Source organism: Elephas maximus, chromosome 3 (genome assembly GCF_024166365.1).
Source record: "Elephas maximus indicus isolate mEleMax1 chromosome 3, mEleMax1 primary haplotype, whole genome shotgun sequence".
Lineage (NCBI taxonomy): Eukaryota > Metazoa > Chordata > Mammalia > Proboscidea > Elephantidae > Elephas > Elephas maximus.
In genome coordinates, this window is record NC_064821.1 from 50953062 (window position 1) to 50972154 (window position 19093).

A 19093-nucleotide genomic window follows, 5' to 3' on the forward strand; every position below is an offset into this window, starting at 1 on the left:
GGCTCACATTCTGTACATGGCTCTTAGCACTTAGCTGTGGTGGAGTGATCAGTTCACTACTCTGTTATGCTGTCCTAACCTCTGGCCTGGAAACATGCTGAAGAAAGAGACCATGTCATGTACATCCTGTGTCTTTCTTGGTCCCTAGTACCAAGTGCTTAATGAAAGTTGAATGCTGAAGGAATAAATGCCTCCTTTTTGAATTGACTAATAATTATGAATAAAAAGTCACCCATATACATGTTTTTAAAATTCTCATGTCATTTATTGGCACAAAAATTATTCAGGTACAACATGGTGTCTAGACATGGCTACACTTTATACTTTGTGCATTTAGTTTAATATTTATTTTGCTCATAATTCCCAACATGTACTAGACCTTCCCTCTATGTTCAGCACCTGCGTGACAGCATTTGTTCCCCAAGCCCTTGCTCTAAACGTGGAGCATTCAGACCTCACTGAAAGTCGCCCAGGACCATGCTGGGGTGGGCCACCTCACTACACTGTGATCTCTGCTGTGCGTCTGCTCAGCCAAGGCTGCCCAGCAATTGGAATAAGCTCCCCTCCTAGCAAGTCAGGTCTTGGGTTCAGGTCTTGGGTTGACATGTGTAAGTCGCAGCATCACTGGGTCAGGCAGAAGACAGACCTCTCCCCCCATTTTGGCCCATCCTGAAAACACTGCTGCTGCTGTCCACGGACGCGTGAGGTAATGGGATGAAGAAGGTAATGATCTCTGCTTCTCCTAGCTCCTTACAGTCCAGAATCCTAATGTGTCTCCTCCACGACCTGAGGCTTCTTGACTGCGCGGAGTTTGCGGTATCTGTGCTGAGAGGAACGAGTAGGTCATTCTTCTATCAGCAAACACTTATGAGTTCTCTTGTGAGTTCGGTCAAAACCCGTATTTCTAAAGTTATGGATCTTCTGTTCCCCCAAGTCAATGGCTTGATTTATGTGATGTCACCATGTTTCACTGTCCTGGGAACCAAATCAAGCCTTGTGTTTCTGAGAATATATTCTTCAACAGCAGCTAGAAAGTTGGCACAAACCAACTTGTAATGTACAGTAGTTCTTTTCATTTACATTTCTAAATATTTAACAAAGTCAAACTTTCTGACCATGGTTTCAGTTTAGTGGAAGCATATACCAAAGTACAAAAGCCTCAAGGGAAATGCTGTGGGCATGTCTGGGCCTCCAGTTACCAGAAAGGACACCTAAGAAGACAGACAGAAAAGGAATATTTTAATAATCTGAGCTTCTTCAAAGCTTTACACACACACATTGAAAACGGAAAGACAAAGGTCTGAGAACCCCTGGGCTGCTCCCTGAGATCTCCCACCACTAATTGTGTGGGACACACTCATTATTCCAATCAAGGGCTGATGCCTGTCAGGTCCCAGAAGGACACCTCCCCACTGCCCTTTCCCTCCCATCTCTACCTTCAGGCATGCCTCCGGCAATTAATCAAAGCAGAGCTCAGAGTGGTCCTTGAAGTTACAATCCCAGATCATAAATCTGTCTTTTCATCTCCTTCTCTGTCACTGTTCTGATTTCTTTTTCTTTACCCTTCCTGTATCTGAACTGACAGCAAGAACACAAAAAGAACCCTTCTCAAAAAAAAAAAAAAAAAAGCCTCAATTACTATCCTAAATCATTTCTCTTAATGTAATTTAATTTCACTGTTTGCCTTTCAAATATGCATCCATATTCCTCCGTTTTTGAATGTTCTAATGTCGTGTCTGCTGAGATTGAAGTAAGAACTCCTTTTTAGCACCATGAGCACACACAGTGAAGAGATACATTAAAGAGACGGGGATTGTCATTGCCCTTTGTGGAGATTCACAGTATTTTTCTTTGCTATCCTGGATTTGGGGCACAGGGTGGGGTCCTGATTGCTTACTTTAACACAGGTACTTTGAGATGTCCACTCACCATCCAATATAGCACTGGCAGAGGTTTTCATGGGATGTTGCTTGTTTGATGAGCAGCTCAACTTGGATTGGAACATCCAAAGTTTCATCATGAGAGAAGTCTCGACCTAGGACACAAGATAAAACATTTTATCTGCACCTGGTTCTCAACTCACTCATTGTCACCTGTTTGGTCTAAATGTCTATGCAGCCCATATCAGTTAATTTTCATACATGAGTATGAAGGATAGACGATAGCTGGGTTTAAAACTTCACCCCTAAGCCTTCTGCTCTTAATACAGACTTGGTCCAAAGGTGGTTAGTCCTGCAGCTGGCTAGGTTCAGAAGTGGCAAAGATCTGACCAATGGATTTATGAAGATTACCTTCCTCTGTTCCCAAATCACCTCTGAATGGAGTAAGTGGACAAGAAACCCTCTTCTGTTTTAATCCTACTGGCCTCCATGTTTGAATCTTTACTCCTACAGGACAGCTTGCTTCCATTATAAATTCATAATCTCCAACCTCAAATGAGCATTCAGCATCACCTGGCAAATTTACGTTTCTCTGGTTGGCCTGCCTTTCCATCTCCACAAGGATAATTTAAGTCCTCCGCTCTCCCCAAATATCCAAAACAACCTCCCCCTTTCTGGCTCTCAGCAGATGTTCTCCCCTCCTACTTTACAAAGGTAACTAGCCCACTAAACTGCCAGCTTTTGAGCCCTGATGATGTGTAAGTGGAAACCCTGGTGGCGTAGTGGTTAAGAGCTATGGCTGCGAACCAAAAGGTTGGCAGTTTGAATCTACCAGGCACTCCTTGGAAACTCTATGGGGCAGTTCTACTCTGTCCTATAGGGTCGCTATGAATCGGAATCGACTTGATGGCAGCTGGTTTGGTAGTGGTTTGATGTGTAAAGTGGTGTTCCAGGTGCTCAACTCTCTCCACAGTTACTCTCTCTTCTTCCCCCCATCATCCTGGGAGAGCACACCCACCTCCTAGTTAAGGCTAAGCCTCCCCCATGCTTTGGATCCCATACTCTCCTGCCTTCCTAGGGTCCTTATAGTATTGATTACACTTTCACTCATATCTTCAAGCCCTCCCTCTCAACTGGATCCTTCTGGCTGTTTTTTTAAAACAAGCTCCTCTCTCCCATTAAGGAAAAAAAAAAAAAAAAAGTCTCTCATTCAGCCACTCAGCCTTTTCCAGCAACTATCCTCTCCCCTCCCAAGCATGGCCAAACTTCTTTTAGAGTTTTTAACCTTGTCTCCAATCCCTCAGTTCTCTCTCCCTCACTCTGCAATCTCTTCAGTTACTGCAGTCTGGCTGCCAGGCTCATCACAGCTCTCCCCAAGGTTACCAGCAACCTGGGGCCATCCATGACCTCTCCCTGCCCCTCGTGCCTCATCATTAACCCTTTTGATTTTATCTCCTAAAGACCTCTTGGCTCCATACATGTGTCTCCTCCTGACTACCACCACCTAGTTTAATCAGCTACCCTGTCTTGCCTGGACGATGGCAGGAACCTCTTGGGTATATTTGCCTGCCTCTCTCTAAACCATTCTCCACACAGCAGCCAGAGCAGGCAGAGTTTCACAACATAAAGCTGCTCAGGCCCTCCAACCCCAATCTTGCTTAAAACCCTTCAGTAGCTTCCCACTGCCCTTAGAATAAAGGGTAAAGACATAAGGTCCTGTAATGGTGTGGCTGTGGCCTACTCAGAGTCAAAAATTTTGCCCTGCACTCTTTCCATCTGCTTTCTCTGTTCCAGTCAGACTAGCCTTCCTTTGGACTCTTCATCTTCTACATTCTCTCTTACCACAGGGCCCTTGCATATGCTATTTCCTCTGCCAGATACAATCTACCCCTAATTAACTCCTATTTCAGATTTTAGTTTACGAATTGTTGTTTCCTTAAGGAAGTTTTTCCTGGGCCCCCTAAACTAAATTAAACCTCCTGATCATAGGCATTACGGCCTCATGTCCTTCTCTTCCACTGAATACACTGTTGCCCGTTAGACCGTAAGCCCCGTGAACTGTTTTTACCAACACTGTTCCTTCAGCATCTAGCACTTGGAGGTACTCAACACATATCTTGACTACAAAACTCAGGTGTCTGGCCCACATGCTAAGTGCTTTGCATTCCACGTCTCATCTGGTCCTCACCCTCCTCTGCAGATGAAGAGACAGAGGCTCAGCTGTCACACAGGAAGTAAACAGTGGAGCTGGGGTCTCTGGCCTCTCTGACACCAGCTCTCCACATCACTCCATCTCTCTCTCAGAAGTAAGATGATCAATGCAAGATGCCTCCTTTTTACAACTATGCATTTTTCCCCTTCTGTTCTCTCGACTCCATAACCTACCAAAGTCTAGACAGGCAATGAGTTGTGGTGGTCAGATTTGCTCTAAAATCAAGTCATGATGATAAAAAACACTTTCCTGCAATTGGGTGATTTTGGACCCAATAGAACTTTACTTATCTCTATAAAAATGAGATTAGAGTAATCCTAAATGTCGTTATTGGTCATCAGAAAGAAGAATCAGAGAGGGGCCTTATGTGATGGCCTCAGAGAAACTCCAACTAGCTGAATGGGAGTTAGAGTTCAGGCACCAACACCCTTGGACACGGGGCTGACCACCCACTGCTCAAGGAAGGGGAAAGTCTCTTGCAGACTTTATGTTCCTGTTAAACAAACACATGCACACACTCACCAGTGAGCTTATCTCGAACCCTGTTAATTATCTGAATGGCTTTCTTATTTAGGGCCTCTGGTTTCACCAAACCATCTCCAACTAGAATACACAAAAGTAGAATTAACAGTGAGAACTGGATCATCGCAACAGGTCAATGGATGCCCCTGTTTTTCTCATTCACTTTTGCAAGTGTTGAGCAATCCTTCCTCTGTGTCTATCTCTTTGTTCTCAGAATATAATGAGAAATTCACAGAATCTTTTCTGCTCAAAGGCAGTTTTGTTGCTTCATCTTACCAATCTCCTCCCATGGTACAACACAGTTGCTATTTTCTTAATGAGACTGTCATTGGTGCAACTCCTCAGAAGTTGGACTTACTGAAAGAATGAATAGATTCTGGTACTGTGGTTCCCGTTTTCTTATGGGCTGGTTCCCCAAGCTCCACACCGTCCAAAATTTCTAGAAAAAAAAAAAAAAAATCAATTAGCAGAAATTAAAACACCAAGAAGCCACTGTTTACATGATATTCCCTTTAATCCTTGCTCCACTTACCTCAAACGGGGAAGGAGAGAGGAAGCATTACGTTACTCTAGGTATTTACAACTTTTTAAATCTGCAAAGCCATTTTCAAATTTGAGTTATTATTGTTGAAAAGTATGGTACATATCAGGATTGAAACAAGAATTCTCAAGCAACTAGCATTAATAAAAAAGCAGCTGCCTGGAACCAACGTCACGAAAATATTTGTGTATAAATTTTTTCAATGGCAAACTAATATGCTCTTGAAACTTCCACCTAAACCACAATAAAATGTTCAAAACAAAAAAGAAGCAGTTGTTATGTGGACTATCACTCATGGTGACCCCAAGTGTGTCAGGGTAGAATTGTGCTCCACAGGGTTTTCAACAGCTGTGATCTTTCAGACGAAGATCACAGCCCTTTCTTTCAAGGTGCCTCTGAGTGGACTCAAACTTTTAATCTTTTGGTTAGCAGCCAAGAGTACTAATCGTTTGTACCAACCAGGGTCTCCTAAACTCCTTGATGACAGCCACAACAACAGCACTAATAAGATGTTCTGACATAGAGAATAGGAGCATGGGTCAAAGACCTGTTGATAAAACTTGTTTGGTTTGACAAAAACTGATGACAAAGACAATTAGCTTTACAGTGGGTTACACACATGACTGAAGTGTTATTCTTTGTAGGAATTTATACATCAGTATCTGGGTAGAAAAAATCCCCAAGTTTTAGGATCACCCTCCACTGATTATGGCCTTCAGCAGAGAAGGATATGGAAGCAGAATGATGAAGTTATTTAAAAATTGCCCTTGTATACCACAGACCTTCAAAGGAAAGCTAGTGATAATAACAGTTTCATTAATGACTCTCTGGAACTTGACTTTTAAACCACATTATAAAAACAACCTGGCCCACCATCATCTGGTACCACTCTACATACCATAGGAGAGTATAGGAGTCACCCTATCACTTATTAAAGACTTATTCATGAAGCAGACCCTGAGAATTAGACCAATAAGCTTCAGCATCCTTTGGATGAGACTAGTCATCTGCACAAGGTAACTCAGAGAGTGTGGCAAATATGGGCCTGGGTGAGTTGTTGCTGTTGTTAGGTGCCATTGAGTTGGTGAACTGGTTCTGACTCATAGCAACCCTGTAGGACAGAGCAGAACTGCCCCACAGGGTTTCCAAGGAGTGGTTGGTGGATTCTAATTGCTGACCTTTTTGATTAGCAGCTGTAGCACTTAACCACTGCACCACCAGGGCTCCAGAGTGGGTTAGGCAGTCACAAATACTGTCAAGCATCCAGGGTAGAGGCCACACGTTTGTCATGATACTCTCACCCAGCGCCAGGATGCCAGGCATGTTTATAAATGATACTCTCACCCAGCGCCAGGATGTCAAGGCATGTTTATCATGATACTCTCACCCAGCGCCAGGATGCCAGGCATGTTTATAAATGATACTCTCACCCAGTGCCAGGATGCCAGGCATGTTTATAAATGATACTCTCACCCAGCGCCAGGATGCCAGGCGCGTTTATCATGATACTCTCACCCAGGGCCAGGATGCCAGGCATGTTTATCACGATACTCTCACCCAGCGCCAGGATGCCAGGCATGTTTATCATGATACTCTCACCCAGTGCCAGGATACCAGGCATGTCTATAAATGATACTCTCACCCAGCGCCGGGATGCCAGGCATGTCTATCAATGATACTCCCACCCAGCGCCAGGATGCCAGGCATGTTTATAAATGATACTCTCACCCAGCGCCAGGATGCCAGGCATGTTTATCACGATACTCTCACCCAGCGCCAGGATGCCAGGCATGTTTATCATGATACTCTCACCCAGCGCCAGGATGCCAGGCATGTTTATAAATGATACTCTCACCCAGTGCCCTGATTTCTTACAGGGTACACTCTTTTCCTTTCTACCCACCCAGATTCTATCCATCCAATGAGGCTCACCTTAAACTTCACCAACCCAAGAGCTTTCTTAACTACAGTTCAGAGCGATTTCTTTCTCTGAATTCCCACAGCCCTTCTATTCCAACCAAACCACATGGTGCTCGATGACACAGGTAGAACATACTCTTCTTATTGTTACATGGATATTTTTGTTAATTTTATAATGTGATTCTGTGCCTCTTTAAGGTAACCTCGGTTATCTCACATTTTCTTTTTGCATCCTTAAACAGTTATTTGGCTTACCAAAGTAAATATTTGTAGAGAACATGCACTTTCTTACACTCCAACAGAAGTTCCCGAAGTGTGAACTGTGTAGGATATTATTAGATGTTATGAGAGGGGAAAAAAAAGGAAACCTGGTGGCGCAGTGGTTAAGTGCACAGCTGCTAACTGAAAGGTCAGCAGCTACTCCACAGAGGAAAAATGTGGCAGTCTGTGTAAAGTGACAGGATCTCTGGAAAACTATCACTGTTTATAATCTCTAGAAAAACATGTTCACTTCCTTCACATTCCGTATTGACTGCTGCTTTAAGTCATGAGTCCTAATGACAATAACAAACCTCACCCTGTTCTAGAAACACTCAAGACAAATGGACAGAAGCTGCAGTCTCCCATGGGGTACACCCACCTACTGACTGGCTGGCAGAGTAGGAATCTGTCCTTGTTCGGGATCGCTTGTTGCCTTTGGTATTTGCTAGGGAAATAAATAATAGGAGTATTAAAAAAAAGGGCCTCAAATATTGAGTTGAAAAAACTTAAGTTGATATATTTTCTTACAATAACAAAAATATAATTTTCCCAAAAGCTATGCCTACTAAGAGAGAACCAAAAATATATTATTCACAAGTGGTAGGTATTAGCATGGGTAACCCAATCCAGAGGAACATGCTATGTCACTGATTTGGATTTAGATAATATAATACAGATAGTATAGGGTGGAAGTATGACTTAATTGCACTGAATTAGAAGGCTCTTGTTAGGAAATTTCCTTTAAGGAGGCAGAAACAAAGGGTAGATTTTGAAATTACTGTCCCAGATCACAACTGTTTTTATTTCCTATCAAAATTCCAGCTGGTCACACTCTGCATGAAACCCAAACAAACAAAAATCACTTGTATACTTATTTTATCCTCCAAAATATTTTAATTAATATCTACATCGATAGAGGGTTTTCTGTTCTAGTTAATAAAAATACTCAAAATTCACTCTGGCCAGTAGAATTGCTCAGTGAAAATATAATTCAATAGCTCAATAGTATATCTCAGACTCCAGGCTTGAAAGCGGCTAGGCTAATGACATGTAGCATGTGGGATAGTCCTAATTTGTGAGGGTGGTGGATTGGCGATGGATCTGTCAACCCCAGCTCCCACACCCTTGATAATACTCACTGTCCATCAGCCTCCAGTTCAGCAAGGGGTCATAGACGAAGGCTTCCAGCACAGCCATGACACTATCCTTGTGTTCCCGGAGCACTTCCATCACCGTGTGGCATGTGATTCTGTAGTTGCCATCCAGGCCAGTAACCTGCAGAAGGGACAGAGCCACCAACCCAGGAGCGATTGACTCAGGCCCCCTGATGTTTTCACAACCAAAAGCAAGTCGAGAGGGTGTGTCGCCCTCACTGAGGAAGTAGCCACAGGCCATTTCTGAGCTATCAGGCTGGGATGTGTCAGGAGCAAGATGTCAGGTCAGGACTGCGGTACATACGAAACAAAGGTCAGATGCGAAGAGTGGTTAGGGCTATTAAAGATGTCTACGACAATGGCAAATAATAGGAAACCATTACAGAAATAACATGCGCTGTCTTGGGAACCACTGAGAGCCTAACACGCAAGCCTGTCTTTGTTAGAGAGGGTCTTAATTTGCATTGGCCCCACTCCATAAGAGCTTGTTCCCAATATCCACTCACCTCCATTGCATTGGTCAACATTCTTGTTAGTCTAAATGGAATCTTCTCCGGGAATTTCTCCCTGGTCATAGCAACCTACAGTGTCACAGTGGAAAAAAAAAAATGAAAGCCACTGGTTAGATCGTTTTAATGAAAGCCTGGTGAAAGCAGATGGCTTTCCTCTGTATCACCAACACTGACTTCAATTATAGCATATAAATGAAGTAGCTCAAGTTTAGAGAGGGAGGGACTTCTCACAGGTGTTTGAAAGATGACTGAAAAAAGAAGGGCGTATGTGCCTAGGCCTTCTCCTAACAGGCACTGTGGAAGATGAAGAACTCCACTCAGAGAGGGTGTGATCAGCAGCCCTTGCCATACGGAGGGTGACAGTCCAGCTAAAGCAAGTGCCAAAGAGCAGCGGTTTCATTTCTTAGACTGACTTTCTTCTGTCTTGGTAGGAGAGGCAGCGGTAAGGATAATGTATTTTGGGCTTAAGTTTGCCTAAACTGTCAGAGAAGGCTGACAAGCGATCATCTGGGAAGGTGAGCTTTCCATGGTGTTCTAGAACATGTGTTCACCTCAAAGCAGTCCCCAAAGTCAATGTGCAGGATCTTCCCACTCAGCCGGTCGAGCATCAGGTTAGATGGGTGCCTTTGAGAAGTAAAAGAGAGAACCAGGGAGGGATTAACAGAGCAGTACTTACGAATAAGTCAACAAGCCTGTGATACGCTAGGCCAGGGGGTCAGCAAACTACAGCCCTCAGGCCAAATCCAGCCCACCACCTGCTTTAGTAAATAAAGTTTTATTGGAACACAGTTATGTTTGCTTATGTATGGTCCATGGCTTCATCTATGCTACAAAGCAGAGTCGAATAGCTGTGTCAGAGACCATATGGCCCGCAAGCCTAAAATACTTTTTATTTGGCCCTTTACAGAGAATGTTTGCTGACCTATACTCTAGGCCCAAAATGAGGATTTATCTATGTGGTGTTGCTCTGTGACATTCATAATAATTAGCTCTCTGAGGTCTTTGGTCACATGATAAATAGCTTTCTGGCAGTGCTGGCATCTCAGAGTGAGAAGGCTCTATCACTGCTACTCAGCAGCTCTCACAGGGTTTTGTCTCCTGGAGCCCCTGAGCCAATCCAGGCACGATACCTGGCTTTTGCCAACAGACGTTCTGCTCCTCTTCCTGGCTAGTTTTATTATTATTTATTTATTATTATTTTTGTGGGATAAAATTATTTTTATTCCCAAAGAATTGCATGACACATGATCCTATGAGAAAAATAGGAGACATCAGAGAATTATTTTTCTTAAGTTCTTTTGTGTCAATTTCAGAACATTCCTAAATTACTTTTTCTGCCCGTACATTTGGATGAAATTTATTATGCAAAAATACCAGAAGAATCTACTTGGGTTGGTTTCAATTAAAGAAATGGAATTATTCATCTTAACAGAGTGGTGATTGATAAATGTTTACTGAATGAATAAAATCAATCAGATTTAATAGGGGTTTTTTTTTTTTTATGGAGAAAGTAGTACCCTTGAACTATGGTTTTCCTTCTCTCTAGTTTGCTGTATTGTTCTGTTGGAACGGATAATAAATAGGTGACTAAAGCTGATGCTGCAAAAGAAGTCTAAAGTACAAAAGACAAATATGTATGCACCAAATGGTCATAAACCTTACTGGAAAACAAAATAAAACCATTCAAAAAAACTACAACGGAAAAAGAAGACTAAAAGAAACGAACTGAATTTGCTCACCTATCTCCCAGGCCCAAAATATATCCAACCATTGACATGACTGCTAAAGAGCGGGTATAATTGGTTCTTCGGTCAAACCACACCTAGAACACAGGTGCACATGTGAAACAAGGCTCTGAAAACTTTAACTGGTTTCAACATAATTATACCCAAATCAGCTGTTTTCTTATATTCCATCAATAGCCCGCTAGGACGTATGGTGAAATGAAGCTCTCGTTCACAATTACAATAATAATAAACTGTGCCTAGGGATATAGGATTGCTATGAGTCGGAATCGATTCGACGGCACTGGGTAGGGATAAATTCAATTAGAAATGTGCAGGACTTAGATGAATATATAAATTAAACTTTGCTTAGAAACATAACCCAAACCAAACCCACTGCTGTTGAGTTGATTCCGACTCATAGCAATCCTAAAGGACAGAGTACAACTGCCCAATAGCGTTTCCAAGGAGCACCTGGCAGATTCGAACTGCGGACCTCTTGGTTAGCAGCTGTAGCACTTAGCCACTATGCCACCAGGGTTTCCTAGAAACATAAAGACCTGAGTAAATTAAAAGATATTCACTTAAGATTGTAAAGATGTGAGTTCCTCCCAAATTATTTGATACATTTAATGTCATTCCAATAAAAATTCAATGGTAGAGTTTTGGGGAACTTGACAAAATCACCCTAAAATTCATCTGGAAGAAAAAAAATACGGAAATAGCCAATGAGATGAGGCTTGTAGTAATAGTATGGTACTTGAGGAGAAACAGTTAGAAAGATCAATGAAAGGAATAGAAGCCCTAGAAAGAAATCCAACGGCACAGAAGAATTTGGCATATAATAAAAACGGGATCTTTTCAACAGTAGGGAAAGGATGGATTATTTGGTAAATAGTGTGGTGTTGGCTAATCATCTTGAAAATAATCAAGTTATGTCCTAAGCTTCAAATGTAAGTCCCTGGGTGGAGCAAATGGTTAAGCACTTGACTACAAACTGAAAGGTTCGTAGTTCAAACCCACCCAGAGGAGGCTCAGAAGACAGGCCAGGGGATCTGCTTCCAAAAGGTCACAGCCTTGAAAACCCTACGGAGCAGTTCTACTCTGCACACATTGAGTTGCCATGAGTTGGAATCAACTCGATGGCAGCTAACAACAAGCTTAAAATAAATTCCAATTTGGGTTAAGGATATAAATGTAAAAAGTGAAATCTCTTAATTAGTAAAAGAAAATATAGACAAAGTAATCTTGAGGTGGAGAGAGTCTTTCTAAACATAAAGCCAAAGGCAGTAACTTAAAGAAAAGGATTAAAAATCCGATACCATCTAGCTTAAATGGAATCGACTCAACGGCAATACGTTTGGTCTTTGGTTATCCTTAATATATAAAGAGCTATAAAGAGCTCAAATAAACTCCTAAATCTAAGTCTGCTAAATTGAATGGTTCACCCATTTATCTTTTGTTATAAGAGACCGTATATAATCTACAGCTAATCAACCAAAAGGGGTCCAGCATGCGCCCATGAACAAACGTGAAAGCTATCCCAAAGGGGATGCAAAGAGAGTAGGAACCTCTGAACTGGGGCTCTTCAGCCACAGCAGCTTGGCCAGGTCGTCCCCGGCGGTGTTGTTGACAGCGTGTTCGAACACCTCCACCTTCTGCATCAGAGTCAAGTGGTCATAGTCTGGAGCCATCTACATCAGGATACACCATGTGTATAAGAGAGCAGCTAAGACAATCCAGCTCAAGTCCAGAAGAAACACGGTCCAGATAGAACCGGGTTCTAATTTCCTCACCCACCCAAAAGAAGAAAGGAAATAAGAACATTTCAAAAGGGAAAACTGAGTGGCCACTCTGAACTGACGACCATAAGAACTTCCAGGGCGTAAGGGTAAAACATTGGGCTCTCACCTCAGTACAAGTCCACTGGTGTGAACGAGAGCAATGGAGGCTTCAAGGTTTTGGTTAATAAGCAATTTTCTTTATCACTTACATATCTACTAAACATTATTTCCCCATATAGCCACTGCTCTGACGGCACTGGGTTCTGTATACATTAGGGGTTCAGGAAATATACGTCCAGTCTCAACTAAGATGATGAAGAATCAACTTCTGGGCTTTAGGGTCTCTTAGAGACAGCTATCTGCTTTAGATCTTACTTTATTAAACCCTCTTCAATGGTGAATTCTCTCAAATAGATTTGTCAGTGACTGACACACACACAAAAAGTAGAAAAGCAGCTTTGTGTGGATTCCTGGAGTTTTGTCTCCGCGACACTAAAAGCGTGGTAGGGTTGGAAGCCTCATCACATACCCGCAACATGATGCGATGCTCAATGTTGAGGAGGATCTTCTTTTTCTCCCTGTAGTCCCGGATGAGGGCATGCAGCGTGTCACAGTGGGGGACCCAGCCGATTAGGCCCGAGTTGGTTGATAAGGGGATGACGGCATATCTCTGGATACTGGCGCCCACAGAAAGGCAGGGTTATTGTATATTAAACAGAGTATACTTTTGACTGCTCATGGTGCCATGCGAACTATTTTTCATGACCCCTTGCAGTGTTGTTGTGAGGTGCGTAACGAGGGGCCTTCGTGAGGGCACTATGTGCAGGACAGAACATCACACAAAGACAGAGTGTGTTGACAGTACAGAAGCAGCATCAGGCTCCTCAACTTCCCTAACACACGAATTGCTTTGGGGCAACAGTCAAGCGATTGTTTCTAACACATAGATAAGATACCTCCCAGATGAATACTCATATTCCTGACAGAAAGGACCCTGGGTGGCACAAGCGGTCAACGCACCTGGCTGCTAACCGAAAGGTCAGAGGTTTGTGATCACCCAGACGCACCTTGGAAGAAAGGTCTGGTGATCTACTTCTTTTCAGTGAAAAGAAAAAAAAAAAAAACAGCCGTTGAAAACCCTATGGAACACAGTCCTACTCTGACACACATGGGGTCGCCAGGATTCAGGGTTGACTTGATGGCACCCAGGATTCGGAACTGACTTGAGGGCAATGTTTTTTTTTTTAACAGAGTACTGAGGGTAGGAAAAGTTTTGTCGGGCTTTAAGCCCACAAGGCGTTAAACACATCAAATCTGCAGGCTCTCCAGTCTAATAGCACAAATTGTTTCATTCTGGACCCTCCAGATGTTCTTAAAGGCATTTCCTAAACAGAGTACACTAAAAATTCTGGAGAATTTTCCTTTTTGTGTTTGACACTGATGACTTCCTGCCAGGTATACAGTTTTCTAACTTATTGGGTAAAGGTATATCACTACATAGTAGGACAGATATAGGAAAAAACTGGAAGCCTTCTCAAATCATTGCTCTCTTTACAGCATTCTGAATACCTGAGGTTTTTCCGGAGAGAGGTTGGGTCATTGGCCAGCAAGGTGTTAACCAGGCCAAAGAGCTGCATCACTCGCTCATCTTGCCGTAGGTCTTCATGGCCCTTCAGGAGGAAAACAAACTCGTGCCCATTGCTGCCTGTGAGCAACAGTAGAAGCAGTTAGTGTAGATCAGAGGGTCTTGGATTCTTTAGTTGTTAGATCACTGCTGTATTCAACAGATTCTACGGACCACATTCCACTGCTGTCCAGTCGATTTTGACTCATAGTGACCCTATAGGAACTCCTCACAGACCACATATACCTTACCTAATCCCATTTTCTCTATAAAAAGACAAAAACACTCCCAAGACTGGCCTTGCTTTTGATGGTCTCCCAATGAGATATTGTTCAAATTAAAAAAATAAAACATAGAAAACCTATATTTTTGAGGACCAGGAATCTCTGCATAGATACCATCATCATCATCATCACCATCATCTGTCTCCCCCTCAGATCCACTCTCTACCCTTCTGTCCTGCTCCAACCGATGAGCCTGGCTGCTACAGACAATCCACATGGGCTCCCTGCTGGGCTTGGCCAACGAGCGAGCGGCAATGCAGGAGGTCAAAGGGCGAGAAGAGGGAAAGGTCAGTGTATTCCCCAACAACTGGTCTGGCCCAGTTCTGAAAGTAGCTGCATCTTCCTATCTGGGTTGACAGCCCCTCCTTCAGGGTTACAATCACTAATTTCTCCTTGCCCTTCAGGCCTGGCAGGTACAGTGAGGGGTAGGTAATAGCTTCTCAGTGTTGCTTGTTCCTGGGTGCTTTCCGTTGGTTCTCTGAACTCTGCTCACATCTCTGAAAGCAGTTCCTTCGTTGAACTCTCTTTAATGAGACACTGACGAAAACCTGACACACATTTTAGTATTAGAAGACACCAGCCTTTGGAGGGACAATCACCTGTGGGCCACGGTTAAGATGTATTGGTGTTGGTATATAACCGCTGCATTTAAAAAAACACATGGCATTACCAGAGAGTGTGAGAGACCTCACAGTGCCACCAGAGTATGCAGGCCTACCGAACCATCCCAGACAGTAACCCTCTATGCTAAGGAGAATGTTAGAGGCGGTTTGCTTAGCAAACCTCACTGTGAGAATTTCTCACTCATTTCTACTTCAGTTTATTAATTTTACATAATTATTTTCCAAAAAGAGAGATAGCGATGATAAAAAAGAGGCTCTTTCTTCATTGTAGCTTGTCACCCTCCCCGTTTGCATCCAGATGCCTTGTTGTTAGTCTCCTCAGTTCCTCCAACACCTGCCCACCACAATCAACTCTCCATATTACATGCCTCTATGATCACTTCCACCTGTTTTTACACATTATCATTACGTTTCACTTAAACAAGCACAATGATATGAACAAATTCCAAGTCTTGGGAGGCTGTAATGAAGGGAAATGCACTTGTCTTCTATTTCTCTCTCAGTAAACATGCGGGAGACGGAGCACATGAAAGATTAGTGTGAACAGCAGGCAGCCATTTCAGAAGGGGAGGGGACACGCAGCTAGGGTGGGAGGGAGAAGCAGGTGGCATAAGTGCGCCATGGTCCTTACCCATAAGTGTCAACTTCCGGGGCCTCTGCTTGGATGTGATGACTTGCAAAGACGGTGCTATGGACTGAATGCGAATGATCGGCTGGTTGGGGTCATATGTTCCTGGCACAGCCAATTCAAGGTCCCGGCACATCAGAAGTTTTGGGGAGACGTACTGCAGCTCTAAGGATGTGAGCTGTGAATAATTGCCACAGGATTTAGTTTTCTGCCTCCTGGGAGGAATTTAAAGTTAATTTAAGTATTTTTTCAATGGAGGGCGAAGAGCAATTACTTGTCCCAAAGTCTGAACGTAGGAGTGAAACCAGATGCCTCTAAATGAGTGTTAGAAGGTTCACAGATAGGGAAGCAGAAGGGACTCTAATGCCACTTTACCCTGAGGTGCCTACCTGAGGCAGTTGCTTTGAGATTCGTCTGAACACATGATAATAGAGGTCCCAGGCTTGGGTGAGGTCCTTGACATTGCCTGATTTCATGTACTTCCTGCACCACTCTTGGGCCTCCATTAAATCTCGACCATATGCCTGAGAGGGAAGCAAGGGAAATCTGAAAATTATCAAGGTGTCCACTAAGCCACAGGCCAAATCCCCAAGCACATAAAGAAATTCCTTAGGAACAGACTATGACTGGAAGCAACTGGCAAAGGATTAGTTAGCGTGAAGCTTTACAGTTCTCTAATCCTGGAACTTCTGAATCAATAAACTTGTTGTGACTCATAGCAACCCTATAGGACAGAGTAGAACTGCCCCATAGGGTTTTCAAGGCAGTAATGTTTATGGAAGCAGACTGCCGTATCTTTCTCTTGCAGGGTGGCTGGTGGGTTTGAATCGCTGACCTTTTGGTCAGCAGCAGAACACTTAACCACTGTGCCACCAGGGCTCCATTCTGAATCATCAGGGTGCCTTATTAGGTAAGGTAAGGTGATTCAACATCCCCTGCCCCCGCCCACAGCCTTGAAAACCTCAAGGATCAGTTACACGATGCACATATGGGGTCACCACGAGTTGGAATCGATTGGCAACAAACAACACCAAGGCTAGAGGAGAGATGAGATGATTTCTGGAGGTCTCTTGTGGTTTTCCAGTTAAATTTTAGGAGGGTTCTTATAGCTTAATGCCAATTAAATTTCTGATGTTTTTGTAATCAGTGACCTCTGTTGGAGCATATTTTATTAAAGTTGGTAGAGAGGCTAGAGGAATGGAGTCTAACAAAGGCTCTGGGTAATGTCATCTAGGTTTTTTTTATTCCATACCTGATTAAAGGATGTTTCCTTCAGCGTCTGGGGCCCCCGTTCCATCATAGCATGCAGGGGCTCCAGCACCTCAAACATGCCTTTCACGTTCCTCTCCCCAAAGTACAAGCGAGACGCTTCTTCCAGGCCTTCGTGCCACATCTCATGCCAGAGGATGGCCACTCGAATCAGCTCCTCACTCACCTGGGTCAGAGGGGAAGAAGAGAAGCACCAGGGATAAGCAAACACAGACATGTCTCTCTTGTAGAAATAGGAGGTACTCTTTCTGGCAGCCAGAGAGAGCATGTAGCACGGTCTTGAGGAAGAAAAAAAAAATCTCACTCGCGACCTCTGGGAAGGTGACTGCTGTCAGGGAGGTCCCGCCTGGGCTCAACTCACCATCATGGCCTGCTGTACCAGGGTGTTACTGTGTTCACACATGTTCTTCAGAATCTTGTTGGCTGCATTGTGACGGGCTGTGGTGGTTGACTTAGATGCCACAGTCAGGGGGTAGATGAGGGCCTAGAGCAAATACGAAGGGGATATTTGTAGACAGATGTGTGAAAGGAAGTCTAGCACTCACTGTAGGGGGGATGACAAAAGAAATGAGGAGTATGATATTAACACCCAGGAAGAGGATTGCTCAATCTTGTAGGGAATGGCCTTCCCTTCAAGGCCACTGGGACTACTGGCTGGGCAGATCCTACTGGGCGCAGGATAGAACCTTGGCTCCCAGTCACTGCACTTGTGTTTCTAAAGCAGCTTTAGGAAAGGCTGGACACCACACAAAAGGTCAGTGGTTAGGAGAGTCCTGGCCCAGGGTCTCCACATACCTGGGGGTGATATCGCCCAATGTCAGTGAGAAGCTGGTGAATGAGACGTCCAACCAAGGGCCTGGGTGTATCAATTCTCGCAATGAGCTGAGGTATAACCTGGTATTCACAAAGATACAGTACGTAGCATATGAGATAGAAACAACACGAATTACTCTGGACAAAGACCAGCTCTTGTAACCTGTTTTGGTTGATGCTGTTAGGTTCTGAAATGGTTCATTCCCTTCTATTCTCTAAAAGAAACTAAAGAGAATATGGAGTTTTGACCTCGTGCCCCCCTACTTCCTTACCCATGTATGACACGGGCTACCATGCTACTCTGAACACTGCATGACTCCAGGAAGAGGGAGCAGAGGGAAGCTGACCCTCCTTACCTGTAACCAAGTATCAATCTGGATTGCTTTCACCCCTTCCACTAAAGCTTCATTTACATCTGGCCAGTGACCATAATCAAACCATAAAGTGAGGACTCTGGAAAAGAAAAAATGAGAAAGTCACAGAAAATTTAGTTTCCCAGTGTTTGTTTATTTGTGTTTCATCCTTAAGGCTCTTGAGGAGAATTGGCAGGGATATGAATCAGTGGTTCCCAAATGTGTTGGTCTCTGAGCTACTCGGGAGTGGGTAGGTGGTGATGACTGGCAGTGCTCTTGACTAAGCACCATGAGGATCGTCCTACTTGAAAGATTATTTCATTCCAGATAAAGTAGAGGGATCACCAAGGTATGAACTCAGATATCTAACAGATGAGCCCATGGATAACCCTTTGAGAACCACAGATGTTTGCACATATACAAAGAGTCACCCTTAGAACCTGGCAACACAAAACCTGGCACTTGGCCCTCTAGAGATCCCCAAGCAAAGGAGGAGGCTGCCCTTGTCACTTATAACCTCTGGACTGACTGGTTTGTACCATTTATTTAGACCTCAAAAGCTGCTTCTAAGAGCTAAAGGGATTTCAGAAATACTGTGAGACAGACGGATTTATTATTCTCCTACACAATAAATCACACACAGAGTTCTTGTTCAACTTCTCCTCCTTTATCTTGCACATTTCATCCAGAGAGGTGGGGCCTGGCCAGCTGTTGTTACTCCTCAAACTGCAGCTCAAAGAAACGCCCATACGTTGATTGGGTACACTGACCGGTGGGGGGGACGGTGATGAAGGGGAGTGAAGAAGAACTTTATGTGTAACTTCTGTGTTCTGCCATTAACACGGCCTACCAGGGTTTCACCTCCCCTTCTCTGATACCTGAGTGTATCCTGGAGGTTGTTGCCTCGTGACAAAGAGATAGAACGGAAGAAGCCCTGGACGGCAGGGACAGTGTACATCAAGAGGGTCTTGGACAAATCCTGCTGGAAC

The 19093-nt window shown here is 43.7% G+C and overlaps 1 protein-coding gene across 7 annotated transcripts in view; it reads right to left on the reverse strand.

Annotated features, from left to right (window-relative positions):
- Positions 1-251: 251 nt before the first annotated feature.
- The window catches only part of MTOR (mechanistic target of rapamycin kinase), a 145079-nt gene continuing 126237 nt past the window's right edge, over positions 252-19093 (reverse strand). For 4 of the 7 annotated variants that reach the window (XM_049877915.1, XM_049877911.1, XM_049877912.1 and 1 more), the window contains exons 40-58: positions 18983-19086; positions 18108-18204; positions 17734-17832; positions 17300-17422; positions 16922-17104; positions 16059-16193; positions 15673-15847; positions 14080-14215; positions 13040-13187; positions 12298-12420; positions 10742-10824; positions 9554-9626; positions 8997-9071; positions 8476-8611; positions 7716-7781; positions 4973-5053; positions 4615-4695; positions 1930-2035; positions 252-1211 (exon numbers count right to left, since the gene is read on the reverse strand). In XM_049877915.1, the coding sequence (XP_049733872.1) occupies positions 1196-1211; positions 1930-2035; positions 4615-4695; positions 4973-5053; positions 7716-7781; positions 8476-8611; positions 8997-9071; positions 9554-9626; positions 10742-10824; positions 12298-12420; positions 13040-13187; positions 14080-14215; positions 15673-15847; positions 16059-16193; positions 16922-17104; positions 17300-17422; positions 17734-17832; positions 18108-18204; positions 18983-19086 (2040 nt within the window). In that variant the 3' untranslated portion in view covers positions 252-1195. Of the gene's footprint in view, positions 1212-1897; positions 2036-4614; positions 4696-4972; positions 5054-7715; positions 7782-8475; positions 8612-8996; positions 9072-9553; positions 9627-10741; positions 10825-12297; positions 12421-13039; positions 13188-14079; positions 14216-15672; positions 15848-16058; positions 16194-16921; positions 17105-17299; positions 17423-17733; positions 17833-18107; positions 18205-18982; positions 19087-19093 lie in introns of all 7 variants that reach the window. The other 3 variants (XM_049877917.1, XM_049877914.1, XM_049877916.1) reach the window with 2 other exon arrangements.